The sequence below is a fragment of the Alternaria metachromatica genome, assembly GCF_023757995.1.
Source record: "Alternaria metachromatica strain BMP 0045 chromosome Unknown scaffold_7, whole genome shotgun sequence".
Taxonomy (NCBI): Eukaryota; Fungi; Ascomycota; class Dothideomycetes; order Pleosporales; family Pleosporaceae; genus Alternaria; species Alternaria metachromatica.
The window spans coordinates 555,190-570,764 of record NW_026055498.1 but is presented as its reverse complement, the minus strand read 5'-3'; the positions used below and the strand labels follow the sequence as shown (position 1 = coordinate 570,764).

At 52.9% G+C, this 15,575-nt stretch overlaps 8 protein-coding genes across 8 annotated transcripts; 2 read left to right on the top strand and 6 right to left on the bottom strand.

The window, feature by feature from the left end:
• Nucleotides 1-1,023: 1,023 nt before the first annotated feature.
• Nucleotides 1,024-2,865, top strand: J4E83_004199 (uncharacterized protein; the record flags this gene model as incomplete). The annotated part of the gene is made up of 6 exons (XM_049331129.1): nucleotides 1,024-1,173; nucleotides 1,226-1,296; nucleotides 1,346-1,459; nucleotides 1,515-1,597; nucleotides 1,653-2,383; nucleotides 2,434-2,865. 6 exons carry the CDS (start codon nucleotides 1,024-1,026, stop codon nucleotides 2,863-2,865), a joined length of 1,581 nt encoding a protein of 526 aa, XP_049189675.1.
• A 1,243-nt stretch (nucleotides 2,866-4,108) lies between these two features.
• On the bottom strand, nucleotides 4,109-4,777 carry J4E83_004198 (uncharacterized protein; the record flags this gene model as incomplete). The annotated part of the gene is made up of 1 exon (XM_049331128.1): nucleotides 4,109-4,777. The coding sequence occupies one exon, from the start codon at nucleotides 4,775-4,777 to the stop codon at nucleotides 4,109-4,111; it is 669 nt and encodes a 222-aa protein (XP_049189674.1).
• Nucleotides 4,778-5,491: 714 nt separating this feature from the next.
• On the bottom strand, nucleotides 5,492-6,159 carry MSRB5 (Peptide methionine sulfoxide reductase B5; the record flags this gene model as incomplete). Its single annotated transcript, XM_049331127.1, has 2 exons — nucleotides 5,492-5,847; nucleotides 5,901-6,159. The coding sequence occupies 2 exons, from the start codon at nucleotides 6,157-6,159 to the stop codon at nucleotides 5,492-5,494; spliced, it is 615 nt and encodes a 204-aa protein (XP_049189673.1).
• A 569-nt stretch (nucleotides 6,160-6,728) lies between these two features.
• Nucleotides 6,729-7,172, top strand: J4E83_004196 (uncharacterized protein; the record flags this gene model as incomplete). Its single annotated transcript, XM_049331126.1, has 1 exon — nucleotides 6,729-7,172. One exon carries the CDS (start codon nucleotides 6,729-6,731, stop codon nucleotides 7,170-7,172), a length of 444 nt encoding a protein of 147 aa, XP_049189672.1.
• Nucleotides 7,173-7,419: 247 nt separating this feature from the next.
• Nucleotides 7,420-11,130, bottom strand: J4E83_004195 (uncharacterized protein; the record flags this gene model as incomplete). The annotated part of the gene is made up of 4 exons (XM_049331125.1): nucleotides 7,420-8,373; nucleotides 9,356-10,709; nucleotides 10,759-10,880; nucleotides 10,954-11,130. 4 exons carry the CDS (start codon nucleotides 11,128-11,130, stop codon nucleotides 7,420-7,422), a joined length of 2,607 nt encoding a protein of 868 aa, XP_049189671.1.
• Nucleotides 11,131-11,980: 850 nt separating this feature from the next.
• J4E83_004194 (uncharacterized protein) lies at nucleotides 11,981-12,975 on the bottom strand (the record flags this gene model as incomplete). Its single annotated transcript, XM_049331124.1, has 2 exons — nucleotides 11,981-12,894; nucleotides 12,948-12,975. 2 exons carry the CDS (start codon nucleotides 12,973-12,975, stop codon nucleotides 11,981-11,983), a joined length of 942 nt encoding a protein of 313 aa, XP_049189670.1.
• A 306-nt stretch (nucleotides 12,976-13,281) lies between these two features.
• Nucleotides 13,282-14,127, bottom strand: J4E83_004193 (uncharacterized protein; the record flags this gene model as incomplete). Its single annotated transcript, XM_049331123.1, has 2 exons — nucleotides 13,282-14,096; nucleotides 14,121-14,127. The coding sequence occupies 2 exons, from the start codon at nucleotides 14,125-14,127 to the stop codon at nucleotides 13,282-13,284; spliced, it is 822 nt and encodes a 273-aa protein (XP_049189669.1).
• Nucleotides 14,128-14,582: 455 nt separating this feature from the next.
• Nucleotides 14,583-15,551, bottom strand: J4E83_004192 (uncharacterized protein; the record flags this gene model as incomplete). The annotated part of the gene is made up of 2 exons (XM_049331122.1): nucleotides 14,583-15,444; nucleotides 15,493-15,551. The coding sequence occupies 2 exons, from the start codon at nucleotides 15,549-15,551 to the stop codon at nucleotides 14,583-14,585; spliced, it is 921 nt and encodes a 306-aa protein (XP_049189668.1).
• Nucleotides 15,552-15,575: the final 24 nt, after the last annotated feature.

The following is a 15,575-nucleotide window of genomic DNA, read 5'->3' as shown; positions in this document are numbered from 1 at the left end:
GAAGAGGTCGGAATTCCCGCAGCCCGCTCCCACCGGGTATTTGGGGCTGTACGGGAGACGGCGAGTCTGTCATAAGACTCTCGGTGCTTCTCGCGTCAGAGATTTACTGCGCGCAGTAGACAAGATCACGTTAATATGTATTCGGCTCGCTTCACTCGTGGAAGTATTTGTGAGTCGCATCGGCGTGGTCTGATTGTTAGCTCGCAATGCTGTCCTCGAGTCCTGACACGCGCGGCCAGCGGCCCGGGCTGACTCAAGCTTTTCCCTGCGCTAAAGGCCTGAAGTCTCCAGAAGTCCACCAGCCGTCCCGTCGGCGCCACTCACCCCACACCATCCTTCAGAACAATCTCTCATTTCACATGTACCACTCCACTGTCCCCATCTTCGATCTTCGCATCGTATCTCTGGCTGCATTCCACGCATGGCAGTTTCACGAAGATGTTGCAGATCAACATGTCACTGTGTCATCATGCTTGCAGTCGCCAAAGACGATGTTCCCATCCGGTTAAAGCTCCGACGCAGGAGAAATGCAGTCGAGCAGCCATCCCACGCGTGGGCTTCCCGACCCGTCAGGATCCTAGACTAACGGCAGTTCTGCGGCGCAAGCCGGTGCGCAAGCCGGTCCTTCTGTGACTGCCATTTCTCTGCGCATAAGCGAAGAGCATCTAGATCCTACAATACGTGCTGCGGAGCATACTGAACCTGTCCAGTGCGTCCAGAGAGTCCCACTGCCACATGAAAACCTGCGAACACGCGAACAAGCTCGCGGCATGCGCCAGGCCCCCGGTCTCCAATCTGATCCTCCAGATCCTTTGATTCCCATTATTACGTACCAGATACCCTGCAGTGTCTCCAAGCGAACGAGACAGCTGAGCGCGTTTGCTCCACCCAGCGCCACCCTCTCGAATGGGATAGTACGTCCCGCAGCAGACATCGGAACCACCCTATCGAATTTCTTTTCTTCTGATTACTGGTTACCGACTACACTCCTCCATCTAATTGTGGCATGCACGCATCGCGACAATGAACGACAGCATGATGAAGGGTCCTTCGGAGGCGATCGACTCTCCCACCAGCATCGAGCTGGCGAACCAGACTGCCGTGGGTGAAAAGTATGGCACACATAGTGATGAGAGCGATATGGATCGCATGGGCAAGCTGCAGGAGTTGAGAGTATGTTGAAAACGCCCGCCGGAGAGGTTCCGATATACTGACAAGAGATCAGCGGCAATTCAAGTTCTTGACCATCTTCGGCTTTGCTGTACTGCTTGGCAGCACATGGGAATACGCATTGATGTATGGTACTGTTCTTCGAAGACGAAGAAGACTGCTGACGTTGCTGTAGTGGTATCGGAATCTCGCTCTACAATGGAGGAGCTGCCGGCGGTATCTGGTTACTTGTCGTCGTCTGCTTCGGCATGTTCTTCGTCACGCTTTCATTGGCAGAGATGGTGTCCATGTAGGTGATTGTGAAATTGATAAGGCATTAATGCGTCTCACTGACACAAACATAGGGCTCCGACAGCTGGTGGGCAATACCATTGGATATCGGAATTGGCACCCAGGAAATATCAGAAGATACTCAGCTACATCACCGGTATGCTACCTATGGTTGAACGCAGCATGTATGCAGTACTGACCGATCAATCCAGGATGGCTGTGTGTCATCGCATGGCAAACAGGTATGGCTGGTACGGCCTTTGCGGTCGCCGATCAGTTCACAGCTCTGATCGTGCTGAACAAGCCATCCTATGTCATCCAAGGCTGGCATAGCACCCTTCTGTCCATCGCCATCACCACATTCTCAATCCTGTGCAACACCGTTCTAGTCAGGAAGCTTCCCCTGCTGGAAGGCTTTGGACTCGTCCTCCATGTATTCGGATTCTTCGCCTTCGTCGTCGTCCTCTGGGTCATGGGCGAGCGCTCAGATGTCACAACCACATGGACCCATTTTGAAGACCCCAGTGGCTGGGGTAATACAGGTCTCGCGACTCTCGTCGGTATTCTTGGTCCCATCCTTACCCTTGGAGACCCTGACTTGGCCGTCCATCTCGCCGAGGAAGTCAAAGACGCTGCGTGGGTCAGCCCTCGAGCCATGGTCTCCACGGCCGTCGTGAACTACTCATTGGCTTTCATCATGACTGTCACCGTCTTTTCCACTCTCGGCAACGACCTCGACACGCTTCTCGCCACCCCGCTTGGTCAGCCATGGATCCAGATCTTGTTGAATGCGACGGGATCTATCGTAGCCACCAACATCCTGGTAGTACTCATTTGCTCGCTGCTCATGTTCAGCTCGGTCAACCAGGTGACAGCTTCATCCCGCCAACTCTGGTCTTTCGCCCGTGATCAAGGTCTCCCATTCTCCAACTGGTTCGCTTACGTACGTTCATCCTTCCCGCTTCCTGATCCTTTCGCTAATCCTCACCCTAGGTACCACCAGGCTGGGACATCCCCGTCAACTCCGTCATCGCTACCCTCGTAGGAACCGCACTTTTGAGTTTGATCAACATCGGCTCCGCCATCGCCTTCAACATCGTCATCGCGCTAGGAGGTCTCGGTATCTTCACGGCCAACATCATCGTCATCGGCTGCATGATCAGGAAACGTGTTCTCGGAGAACCACTCCTTCCGTCCAAATTCGACCTTGGCAAGGCGGGCATTTACATCAACATCATCGCTATCACATACCTTTCCTTGGCTATCGTGTTGATCTGCTTCCCCGAGGTGCCAAACCCGTCTTTGGCAGACATGAACTGGTCCATAGTCATGTTCGCTGTACTTGTCGTCTTTGCAATGGGTTACTACTACGTAATTGGGAAGGACAAGTACGACGGACCTGTCGAGTACGTCAAGCGTCAGTGAAGGCTTCCAAAATTCTAGGGTTATTGGATCTACGTAGCCCCGTAACCTTCATACCTATATCTTTGTACATATATACCTTCTTTTCATCTAGACTTCTTTCCCAATCGAAAACCACTCCAAAACAACTCCTGCATGCTAAAACGTTTCCTTCGCTCAGTGGCGCCACGTCGCCGCACACCCAACTTCAACACCCACCACGTAACCCCAGAATAAGCGCACGCGTATACCAGTATCGAAACCCAAATTATAAGAATGGTCAACCACACCAACCTACCTACTAAGTCCAAAAGCACGTTATCGGATCCGATCGAGAAGTAAAGTCGTATCGCACGACCCATGAGCTCTACCCCAAGGCCTACCACGAAAACACGGATGCTTGCGTATATTTCACGCCGAAACGCCGGGTCCACGAACGTGAGGAAAGAAGCCTTGGTTAGCACATTAACGTCCTCGTCTGTGAGGGTGCCCTTGGCTAGCGCTTTCACGGCACACAGTGCGCGTCTGCGCCATTTGAGCGGGGTGAGAATCTCAAGGTGGAAGTCGTGGTGGTGGTCTATGTGAGTTATCCATGTTGTATGCACCAGCCAACGGAGGAACTTGACTTCAAGACTATCGTCTGAGGCTGAGGCTTTTAGCGTGGGAGCGAGGTGGTGGGACCAGTATGGGCACGATTGGGGTGTTCGGTTGATCCATTCTGTGAAGCATGAGTGGCCGATGATGTGGCCGCAGGGATGGAGTTGGATTGCTTGGCAGCCTTCGGGGTCGTGGGGGGAGTAGGGTGTTTTGCAGATGAAGCATTCGGCTTCGGGGTCTGGGTTTGTGAGTGTGGTGTAGATGTATGTGTATTGGTCGTTGAAGACGTTGCTGAGGCGGTAGCGGGACATGCTCGCGTGTTACAAGGATGTCAGTGTTGATGGGTTGCGTGTGCAGTCGCGTCGTGGTAGTTGGTCAAGGCAACCTAGGTGGAGCTGTCGAGGTACGTGAGAGGGTAGTGTATCTGATCAATGATCCGGGCATGCACTGTGAACTACTATGCTAAAAGCAGGGAAACTAGTGAATTGCATGCATGATTATGGTGAAAATTGGCGAAAGGTTTTCTGGCTTGAAAGCTACTAGGGTATATCGATCTATCGTTGGGTCTGAATGCTGGTCATTATTCTATTGGTATACATATCCATGGGCCCCACTATGTCCTGAACGAACACAATCCTCGCAGTCAGATCCGCAGCATTCCCCTAGATGTCTAATACAAAGTAACCTCCGTGACCCATGCCAGAAGCGGACCCAACGAAGTGCAATCCACATCCCCTGACCTTTGTCCAAAGTCTGGATTATACCCGTGAACACGACCGACCTGGCCACCACGACGAAGACCGCCAACCTTTGGTTCAATCATTCTAGCAAAGCACATGTTGGCTGACTGCTCCATGGAAGCCGGACCCTTGTGGCTGCCGGACTGACCCTGGGACACTGGATCATACTCGATGCATAAACCCTTTATGAGGTCTCGGTTCTCGCCGCGATCACCCTGGCCGCGGTTATCCTGCACGACACGGTGATCTGTTATGAACGAGTCCGCCGACGAAGGTGATCCTGGAACATACTTGGCCAGATCAGTAGGATTGGGTTTCCAGGTGAGACTCTCTCCGTCCATGAAGAGCCAGATGAATCGTGGCTTGGGCTCATCGGCAGGGAAGTAGAGGGCTCGAAAGTGTTTTTCGCTTGGCCGGTCTTGAAAGTCCTTGAAGGTGCTGCAGATGGTATTATGCTGCGGCGCGTCTTCTTGTCGACATTTTTCGGAGCAGTAGCCGATATTGCCGCATCCAGTACATGCGGTGGTCCATTTCTTCATGCATATGGCGCAACCGTCGACTTCATCGGTCTTAGCGTAGTCTTCGCTGTTAGATGTCATCTTACCTTAGAGTGTCTGTTGTAGACTGGATGCGTAAGGAAATTGATAGATATAGGAACAACTAACGTTTGCTATCAGCGTCGCGTGACGAGCCGTGTGATAAATCTACAGATGCACGCCAACCAAGAAAAAAACTAAACAGGCCTACAGCCTGCATTAACTTAAAACCCTACAAGATAGATAACTTAGCGTTAATGTAGGCTGTAGGCCTGTTTAGCTTTTTCCTTGTATAAGGTGGATGAATCAGCTTGCTCGTCCAGCTAGGTCAGCCAAAAAGAGCAAAAAAAGAGGACAAGGGCAGAAAGAGAGGCATGGGTTCGAGAGTCCTCATTTCAGATCCGGGGCAAAAAAGAGCAAAAACATACAACAGCGGGGATTCGCTAGTGGTCACCCACCTAACTACTAATCCGCCGGTATCATGCTTGTATATGGCTGAGCGGACGGGAAGCCTAATTTTCATGATCCTATGGTCGTATGTATCAGTTCAAGCAATCTGCAGCTTCATATAGCTGTTTGAGATGACGTGGGGGCTCAAGTAGCTGAACCGAGTCCGCTATAAGATGAAGAACGCCATGCCAGCAACCACTGCACGTCATGCGCGAGTTTATCAGAGCCACTGATCAACGTCGTCTCTCATTTCGTCGTCACTAATACACTTAGCCCTACATCCCCATATATACACCACTCAACTCATCCAATCCATGACCCAGAAGCTCAGTTCTTATCATCAGGACTGAAGTTAATCGACACACCGTTCACACAGTGTCTCTCATCCTTGGGGTTACCGAACCTCTCGCCCTTGAAGATATGCCCCAAGTGACCTCCGCAGTTATTGCAGACAATCTCCGTCCTCATCATGCCAAGACCGGGGTCAGGCTTTTGTCCCACCGCGCCAGGAACGGCATCCCAGAACGCGGGCCACCCGCAGCCAGAGTCGAACTTGTGGTTTGCCTTGTAGAGGGGCGCTTCGCAGCCGGTGCACTTGTAGACGCCGGCGTCGGGGTAGTGCTTGTCGAATTTGCTGGAGCCGGGCATTTCGGTGCCTTTCTTTCGGAGGATGCGGAATTGCTCTATCGTAGTGTTAGTGACCGTGCGCTGGTAGTTGGGACAGGTGCTGTTGTACCTGGCGATAGCTGTGCTTGCCACTCGCCCTCGGGCTTCTGGACTGGGTAGTTTGTGTTGTCCGCCATACTGCTAGAAGATCCGAAAAGGGCGCCCAAGAAGGGGATATTTGGCATCGAACGGTATATGACAGCGCGCTGTGGCGTGTTGTAGATAGTGCGACCGAGCGTGCTAGCAGGACTCGATCGGATAAAAGCGCTTGTTGTGTTGGTGACCGTGTGGAAGGCGCGGAGGAATGTGGGGAAGGAAGGGAAGCGCATGTGGATTCGTTTTACGGGAAGGTGGTGGTCGTTGTTCTGGAGGAGTAATTGTTCTTCGGCGGATTGTAGATGATGCGGAGGGGTGGCGGAGAGCTTCCGCCACCGAAGCTTTGACAAATCGAGTACATGGCGTCATCAATGTCGCGCGCCATCAACACCATCGTCCTTCCGATATCGTGACTATCGCGATATCATACCTAGCTAGGTAGAATCTTTCGTCGTGGCGAGTGTCAGCTCTAACACCTTGTGAGGCCTGAGATTCATACTGGGTCGATGTTGCCGCGACTCGGGGTTCTCGGCGCGCCCATCACGGCCTGTCATCGCATATGTTCCATTCGCATTCGGGTGTTCGGCACTGGCAGGTGACAGGATGCGTCGGTGGTACGATGCTGACTGCAGATGTGGGCCAAGGCTGACTCCAACTCGCTACAGCTGAAAAACAACATGTATCGTGGTCGCTGTGTTGCCTACATGAGCACCGTCAGATTGCCGTGTCTCTATCCCGCGAACAATTGATGTACTTATAATCTTCACACACGCCGAATTCGCGCGTATCGGCTACCCACGCGATGGATTCCAAGGAAAGCGAGCAGGCGAAAGAGATTGCGGCATCGACCCCAACATCATCGAGCACAAAACCGAGTCCAAAACCAGACCAACCAACATCCTACGACCCCAAGCCTTCACGTAAGCCACCGCCGCAACATGGCAAAACTGCAACTGGAGCACCCGTCAATCCCCAGACTGCTTCTGCGCTCGCACAATCGCGTCACAAAGGCAGTGGCGTCCCAGGATCAACCATCGCCGCCCTCATGGCAGAGCCCGAGCCTGAGCCGGACATCAAAGAGAAGAGATCGCTGCGCGAGCGGTGGAAAGAATGGAAGGAGAGGAAATCGTATGACAAGAAGGACGAAGAATCGGTATGGCAGGTGCGCGGAAGCTCCACGCAATGGAATGTTTTTGGTTCACCTGTGAGCGAGGGGAAGATAGAGAAGGGTAGGAGTTGGAAATAGGCGTATCGAGTAGGAGAAATCTTGGTAAGTTGTCTTAAATGAGCGAGGGAAGGCAGATGCTAACGAGAGGATGTAGGTGGGGTAGGAGCTAGATTATTAGAGCATGAACCATGATGGCCGACGGTACATCATCGCGCCTTCCACAACATCATCGAATTTAGCTACACGATTCCCTATCTTTGATATCATCATCGCTCTTTCCTTGCTCAAATTACAACGTCACAACCCCACATCCCACCAAGTCCCTTTACCTGAACTGTCCCTCAACATCCCCCATCGGCCCCATCGCCATCTCAACCGCCCTCCTCGTCGCCCCATCCAAATCCTCCTTCTCCATCCCCAACACCCCATTATCCAAACCCCCTATGCTCTCATAATCAGCCCCCTCACTCCTCCAAACCCCCGCATAAAGCGCCTTCGCAAACCCCAACATCTTCCCCTCTCCCAACTCCCTCATCCCATCCCCAAACCTCTTCTCCACATCCTCATATCTGATCGTCCAATCCGCATCTCGCGTCCCGAGCACCCGGTGTAAACTATCTAGAATATCGCGCTGGGACACCAGGAAAGACGATATGTAAACACCTTCGTTCCTCCACTTCTCTAACGCGACACCATCGGTGGCATCTTGACAATGCACGGGAAGAGACAACAACCCCGCAACAGCCCTCCCACAAGCCTCCCACGTACTCACATTAACTTTCTTCATCCCATCCCCATACATCGTCACGCTCCTCTCGCGGATCCGGAAGCCAAACCACGGTTCCCCCATTGCGAGACTGAATTCGTACCAGAAGCCGCATACAAGCGCTGTGTAATCGAGTCCTGGCGTGCTCTTCACATCGTCAATGTAGCGCTCGAAGTTGGTGGGTAAGTCAGCCTTGCCACTGAGCGCGCGATCACCGATGCCGTAGCCGAAGTAGTTAGGCATGATCCAGCGGATCTTGGCGGCCGCGGCGCAGGACACGATACGGGGGTGGAGGGTCGGTGGGGCGCGTGCGGAGAGGGTTATGATGAGGAAGTCGTGGTTGGAGAGGGCGGAGGTGAGGGCTGTGTCGTCGTCGTAGTCGACCTTGACGACGGTGAGGTTGGGGTTAGTGGGAAACATGCCGGTGCTGGTATGTCGGGTCAGAGCTGTGACCTGGTGTTTGCCCGTACCAAGGAGGTGGGTGAGGATGTGGGAGCCGACTTGTCCGGTGCCCTGATGGTGTTAGTGGGATGAATGGAGGATGGGATGTGGAGGGGCGTACGCCGATGAGGGCGACTTTGCGGATGTGCGTTAGTTGCTGGGTTGCGGAAGACATAGCAGATCGAATTTGATGCTTCCAAAGTTATATTGATGCGAGGAGGCGATATCTCTTTGACTGAGTTCGCAGAAGGAGTTGATGGGTGCTTTGTTGCTCACAATTGCTGTCTTCCACCCATCTTTATACCTGATCCCATTCACGTCAACAGCCTGGCTACACATCCTAAGCCACGAACACTTTCGGAATGACGCTAACCTCACGTCGTATACAACACTGGAAGTACGCCACAAAAGTCTCACACGGTCCACGTCTTGTCAGCCAGCATAAGCTAAATCCGCTTAATGCCGAGGCCGTGCAAAGAAGCCACGCTGAAGCGGCATCAAAAAACACGTTCATTACATCGCTAGCTTTGTCCAGCAAACTACCGTTCCAGAAAGAAAGCGCCAATGTCTTCATAGACTATCAATTTGAGAGTGGTGATACGAAGAGTGCGAATCTTTGCGCATCGCCCAATGTAGACTTCCACCTGAAAGGCTACGCAGGCCTACGGAGAGCAATAGCATAAACCAATCAATGGGAAAACATAGCGTAGGATAACATAAGCTACGACAAAGACAAAGCCTGATTGCGAACACAGTGCGTAGTGGTTGCGATGATGTAAGACGAAACAATACGCATCGGACAATCGGTGGCAACCATCCACCGACCTTACACACATCCTCCCGGTCGCTCTACAAACCTCATACAGGTTCATACCTATCGACCCGCGTCCGATCTGATAGATAGCGACTGAATCCCCCGTCTCACAACAACGCTGGTTATACGGTATAACCTTCCCCCGCAGCACACTGCTTCGCTCGATCAGATACCAATCAACATACACCGCTGATGTAACCGCAATCCAGTCATCCCAACTCAGACCTAATAACTACCAACCACATTCTCAATCTCAATACTCGGCTGAACATACGGCACAACCTTCGTCCTCACCATAGTCCTCTGCTCAAACGCATACGCAAAGCCAATCAAACTCTCTTCACTCCACAGCGCACCCGCAAAAGAGATTCCAAACGGAATATTCGGCGCTGTAGCGTTTAAATCACCGCGTGAATTCGTGACAACCGTTGTGTTGGGCGGCAGCGCACCGAGCGGAACAGTAACAATAGGGCCGCCAATGATGGCAGAGATACCAGAAGCAGAGCGCGAAGGAACAACGACGGCGTCAAGGTTGTATGTGGATAGTGCGCCGAGGAGACCGCCTTCGCCACCAAGGTACAGGTCTTCTTGGTAGGCTTCCCAGAACTCTATGTCGGTGTTTGAGAAGTTTTGGGATTGCGCGATGGAGCTGTCGAAGTCTGCTGTGTCTCTGTCGGGGTAGTCCTCCTGGGGGAAGTTTTGGGTGAAGTTACGGACATCTTCTAGGCTGTGGACGTCGTTGGGGTTGTATGTGAGTTGCTCAAGGTAGTGCGCTAGGTTGGGGACGAAGTCGCCGTCGAGAACGATGCCTTCGGCGTTTGATTCGAGGTACTGGTCCCAGGCGGTGTAGTTGGTGTTGTCGACGATGACTGCGCCGGCGGAGCGGAGGACGTCGAGAGCAGCTGTGAAAGCAGCATAGATGGGTGCGGATTGGGGACTGGGTGTGCCGATAGCGTTGCGCGGTATCCCGATTCGCTTCCCTTCCAACGCATCCAGAGTGCATGCAGCTACGTAGTCGGGCTTGGTGGCATTAGTTGCGTTGCTCGCCCAGGGAATTGCAGATGTGTAGTTGTCGTAACTGTCAGGTCCAGAGATGGCTTGGAGAATGTAGGCTGCATCTTTGACTGTGCGGGCCATTGGCCCAACGGTGTCTTGGTGCTCAGAGATCGGGATGACAAGTGCTCTGCTTGTAAGTCCGACAGTAGGCTTGATGCCGACGACATTGTTAAGCTGGCTGGGAGAGATGATCGATCCATCCGTCTCTGAGCCGAGTGTTCCAAAGGCGAGACCAAGACTAGCAGCGACACCGCTACCGCTACTGCTGCCACTTGGGTCTTGACCAGGGTAATACGCGCCATACGTTTGACCACCTCGAGCAGTCCATCCGTTCGAAGAGTTCGAAGATCGATAGTTAGCCCATTGCGAAAGATTGGCCTTGCCGAGGATGATAGCACCAGCTTCCCTCAGTTTGGCTGCGACTGTAGCATCACGTGGTACTTTGGCGCCCATTAGTGACCAAGATCCAGCAGTATTGTTCATTTCGTCAGCGGTAGCGATATTGTCCTTGATGAGAATGGGGAGTCCATGGAGAGGGCTGCATTCTGTCAGCGAAGGATCATGCAGTTTCTTGCAGCACAACTTACCCACGAAGCTTTCCACAAGCTCGCTCCTCGTCCAACTCTTTCGCGATCGTCCAGGCATCTGGATTGATCTCCAGTACTGCATGTAGAGTTTTGTTGACTTCGATGATGCGTCCCACATAAGCCTACATTATGTCAGCGGTGCAGTCCAAGGTAGATCCATGCCTACACATGTTGGCAAGAAAACCGGGAACCTACCTGAACCAAGTCCAAGCTCGTAAAGTCTCCAGCCTCAAGTCCAGCAGCCAGGTCATCTGCGGTAGCGTCCAGCAACAGAGGCAATTGGGGTGTGGTGACGTTGTACTGTGCGTATACGGTCGTCGTCAGCGGCGCAAAAGCCACAAAGACCTTTGTTAGAAACCACGCTGAAACCATGATGACGGTTGCGAATGCTACCGTTCGGTAGGAGAGTGACGAGTGGATGCGGTATCGAGCAAGAGCTGCTCCATTACTGTGTACGATATCATGTGTCTTATAGTCATGCTTCCCGTGGTGACCCGAGAAGGACTGCCGCCGTGCACCCATGTCTGACCAGGATTATGCTGCGCGCGCGTCTTCCCCGCGGTGCAAATACAAATTCGATCCTACAAGTGTGTTGATCTGCATGATAAGAAATACAGATATGCGGTGTCACCCTCCAATTTGTGCCCGTTGTTGTGAGGTAACGGCAGGCATGCAGGTACTGTCCATCTGATTGACTAGCCACACCCTGGTACCTGATCAGCGCAATACACCGGTATCACCCGAACAAAGTACTCGAGCAGCCTGTAAGCCCGGATTTCTCACTCAGCCGTTTCTCAATATCATAAACATTCCGAGCGCTCATTGTGTAGCCTGGGAAACTGCAGATGCGATTGCGGCAGGTAGCAATGCAGATCATAGACGAGAAAGGAAGGTGCTAAGGGAAAGAATCGTGAGATCGAGCTTGACAAGTGCCCGCGGATGTCTAACGGGCTGCTGGCGACGGATAGTTATCGATACGGCTAATGCATATTTTCCATGATGTAAACATGGAGTTCTGTTTGGAGTTTTGGGGTAACCATTGCTATCGACCTGCCGTAATCGGCGCCTCTGGCTGCGTCTTACCTCCAGAACCTTGGTCAGCCGTCGGGCGCATGCATAGATTCTTGATCAGGGTAGGTCTTTCCGCGTTGCTAATATCGGAGTATATCGTAGTCAAATGTCATGCGCCTTTGTCAATGGCGCGCTTTTTAGCATTTGGCGTTCAGTCAAAGTAGCCAGGGAAGAGCCACTGGAGCTTCTTCTCGGCCTCTGATCCACGTCCCTCCTTCTTTGTCATGGCGCCTGCGAATCTCATCTGTCCGTCGAGGTGCTTAGCGAGCACCTGTTCCGTGTGCTCCTCCTTGCTGAGCTCGTTCAGCACTGCGCCAACGAACCGCCTGGCGTTCTCGGCGTTTGCCTTCATATGTGCCATGACCATCTCCACATTGACGTCCTCAGAGCCGTCACCCCTCCAGCAATCGTAGTCTGTTGCCATGCAGATCATCTGGTATCCGATCTCAGCCTCGCGCGCGAGCTTTGCTTCAGGCAGAGCAGACATGTTGATGACGCTGCCGCCCCACGAACGGTAGAGGTTCGACTCGGCGCGTGTGCTGAATTGCGGTCCCTCCATGCAGATGATGGTTCCCTTCTCGTGAAGTGTGATGCCGTCTCCCTCCAGCGCGTGTCCGCACTGCCTGACAATATTGGACAGTTGCTTGTCGAAGGGGTCGCCAAAGCCGACGTGTCCAACCATGCCGCCCTCGAAGAAAGTGAATGGCCTGATGCCCTTTGTACGATCGATGATTTGGTCGGGGACGACAAAGTCGCGTGGTCGCACTTCTTCTTGGAGAGATCCGACGGCGGAGAAGGCGATGATGGTGCGCACGCCGATGTGTCGCAGCGCAGCTATGTTGGCCTGGTTCTTGACCTCATGAGGCGCGAGTTCGTGGTGAAGGCCGTGGCGCGAGATGAATGCGACTGGGATAGGCTTGCCGGTCGAGGGCGACGGGTGTTGTAGGATGGAGACGGGTGACGATGGTTTGCCCCATGGTGTGTCGACGTCGAGTGTAGCGGCGAGGGTGAAGCCTGGTAGGGAAGAGATACCAGTGCCGCCTATGACGGCAATGTGAACGGGCGCTGTATACAGGGTAAGCATTTGGCCCGACGAGCACGGGACGGAAGGTGCGTACCATCGTAAGTGCTAGGAACGCCAGCCATCTTGCGATATGGAATCGAGACGCGTCTAAATGAAGTGCGAGGTTGGAATTGAAGTTTGAAGAAGTTTGGAAAGTGTTTGACGCGTAAAAACATACGCTGAGGGGTGTCGCGATAACATTTTCTGCCATGGCGGGGTGCTCCTTCCCCCGGGCCCTGATGGCGTATGCTTCGGCCAATCGGAGCTGACAGGAGTTACACGCTAGCGGCCTTCTTTGGGCAGCTTTCCCTCACATGCTGCCCATTACTCTCACGTCCTCAGCATTTGATTGCAGGTTCAGACTGATGTTCTCTATTCGTAGCAAGCCTTCACCCATGAATACCCATCCACTCCTCCCTCATCGCCTCCGCCAAATCCCAAACCTGCCCCTCATCCACCACAAACTTAACCTTATACATCTTCATCTTCTCCACCTGCGCGTCGTCGAACAGCATCGCCATCGCCCCCTTGCAATGCTCATCTCTCTCCTCCTTAGTCTTCGCCTCAGTCACGAAACGAATCACTATCTTAGCGCCAGGCTTTAGTTCAAAGATGCCATCGAGAGCCTCCCGCATCCGCTCCGGTGACTTGGGTATGCCAAACATGTAAGCGCGGAACGAACCGCGGTCATGCGAGACGGCATTCAATCCGATCTCGACGCTGGAGACTAGTGCTTTTGGGGGAATGCCTAGTTTCATCTCGTCGGTGATGAGGAAACGCTTCATTACTCCTGGGTCGTCGCCGAAGAGAAAGGTGCTTGTGCGGTAGTAGTTTTCCACGAGTTCGCGGTAAAAAGGTTGACCAACGTAATCGGTGTTCCAGTAGTGCGCGGGGAAGTGTTGCGCTTTCCATCTGTTGAAGTCGTACGAGTAGAGCCTCGTTATCGGATCCAGGGTCGTCCGGAAGTGTTCGCGCTCGATGAGTTCGCGGTCTCGTGTGCTGAGGTGGAAGTAGATCATGTCGCGGATCTCACGCGGTAATTTGGTCATGATGTTGTTGGTAAGCTGCTGGCATTCCGTCCAAGCGACTTGTTCGACTGCGTCTCTTGTTGTTGGTGTGGTGTTGGCGAGATCTTTCTTTAGGCTTGCAAGCTCCTCCTGGAGCTTCGCGACACGCGCTTTGCGTATATTTTCTTCAGAGAGTGCTCTATCGTTGGTGTTAGTCTGACAAGACATAGTGCGAGATGCGCATCCACGAGCTCGCTGGCGTACCTCAAAGCACGCTTCCGAAGGTGCACGCATGTACAAGCACCCACACCACCAATCTCATCTGTCTTTGGAAGCGCGTACATCACGATGCACATACTTTGTCGTTGGATCAAGATTGAAGAAGATCACGAAGAGAACGTGTGCCGATTTCAAGAAGTCGTACTATGGTCTATCAGGGTGCTGCTGATCGCTTATTCAGGTACTCACGCCCTGCGTATGCGGTCTGGACCCTGCATGACTTACGATCGACAGCATACTCCGCTTACGCCAGCCATCAGGTCCTCAAAAGCTCTACCCATATATTCGAGGGCAAAACACACCCGTTGGGACGGGAAGGAAAGAAGCAAGCAGCAGACAGCCTCATCGCCTAGCATTGCCAGCAGCTTTTGCCAGCTTCAACATAAGGAACTGTTAAAACTGGCTCATTTGCCAATCTTCTTCGACAAACCGCTCTTGATCTCCTCCATCGTGACGTCTCCATGATCAATAGTCACCCCCCACCCAAAATGATCAAAACACAACTTAGCCTTTGTACCAGCAGCAGCTAGCCTACGCAGCGTCGGCAGGATGACTGGAATGACGGTGTCGCATTCCCAGTATTCGGCCACGTGCGCATTCAACAACCAGTCACGGTTTACGTGGAGGTGTAAATCGATCTTAGTGCCAGCCTTGAAACCGAATAGTGCTTCGAGGTCTGCGAGCAGCGCTCGACGGGGTTTGAGGGCATAGTTCCTATGCAGGCTGGCCAACGGTGCCGTTACCCCGTCGAAGTCGTACTTGTCGCATTGTATGCACAAGGAAACGTTGAGGATGTAGTTGGCTGGTATGACACCAAGGTTTCCTCTATCCAAGCTCCGGAAGGCGCCTAGCCTTGCAAATTGGTCTCGTAGGTCGAATGTGGATGTGCGATAGTACTTTTCGAGTAGCTCTATGGAGAATTCTGGAATGACGTATGCGGTTTTAAAAAGATGACTGTAGGGTTCAACGAAGTAATACAGCGTTTCGCTTCCCTTGGCGCAGGGCTTGCTATCGCAATCGCGATGGTCGCAATGCTCTAGGACGACCGGGGAGTTGGGCAGGAGGTATGCGTAGATGTAGTCGCGTATCTCGCGTGGACAGACTTTGAAGATCTTGTCGCAGAGGTTGCGGCAGGCGACCTGAGCGTATTGGTTCAGCTCGTTGACGGTGTTGTCTTTCTGTACTTGCAGATCGGCTTTACGAGCCTCGTGTCGCGCATCCTCCTCTTTCCACCGTTGTAGGAGCTTGGCTTCTGTATGAAGTAGCCTGTTGTACGTCAGTAGCTATATGTCGCCATGTTCGTGCGGGACTTACTTGTAGCACTTGTCGCGGAGCTGCTTTTCCTGTTCTTCTGGCCGTAATGGGGCTGTCATTTTGGTACGAGTAAGGTGGATTGT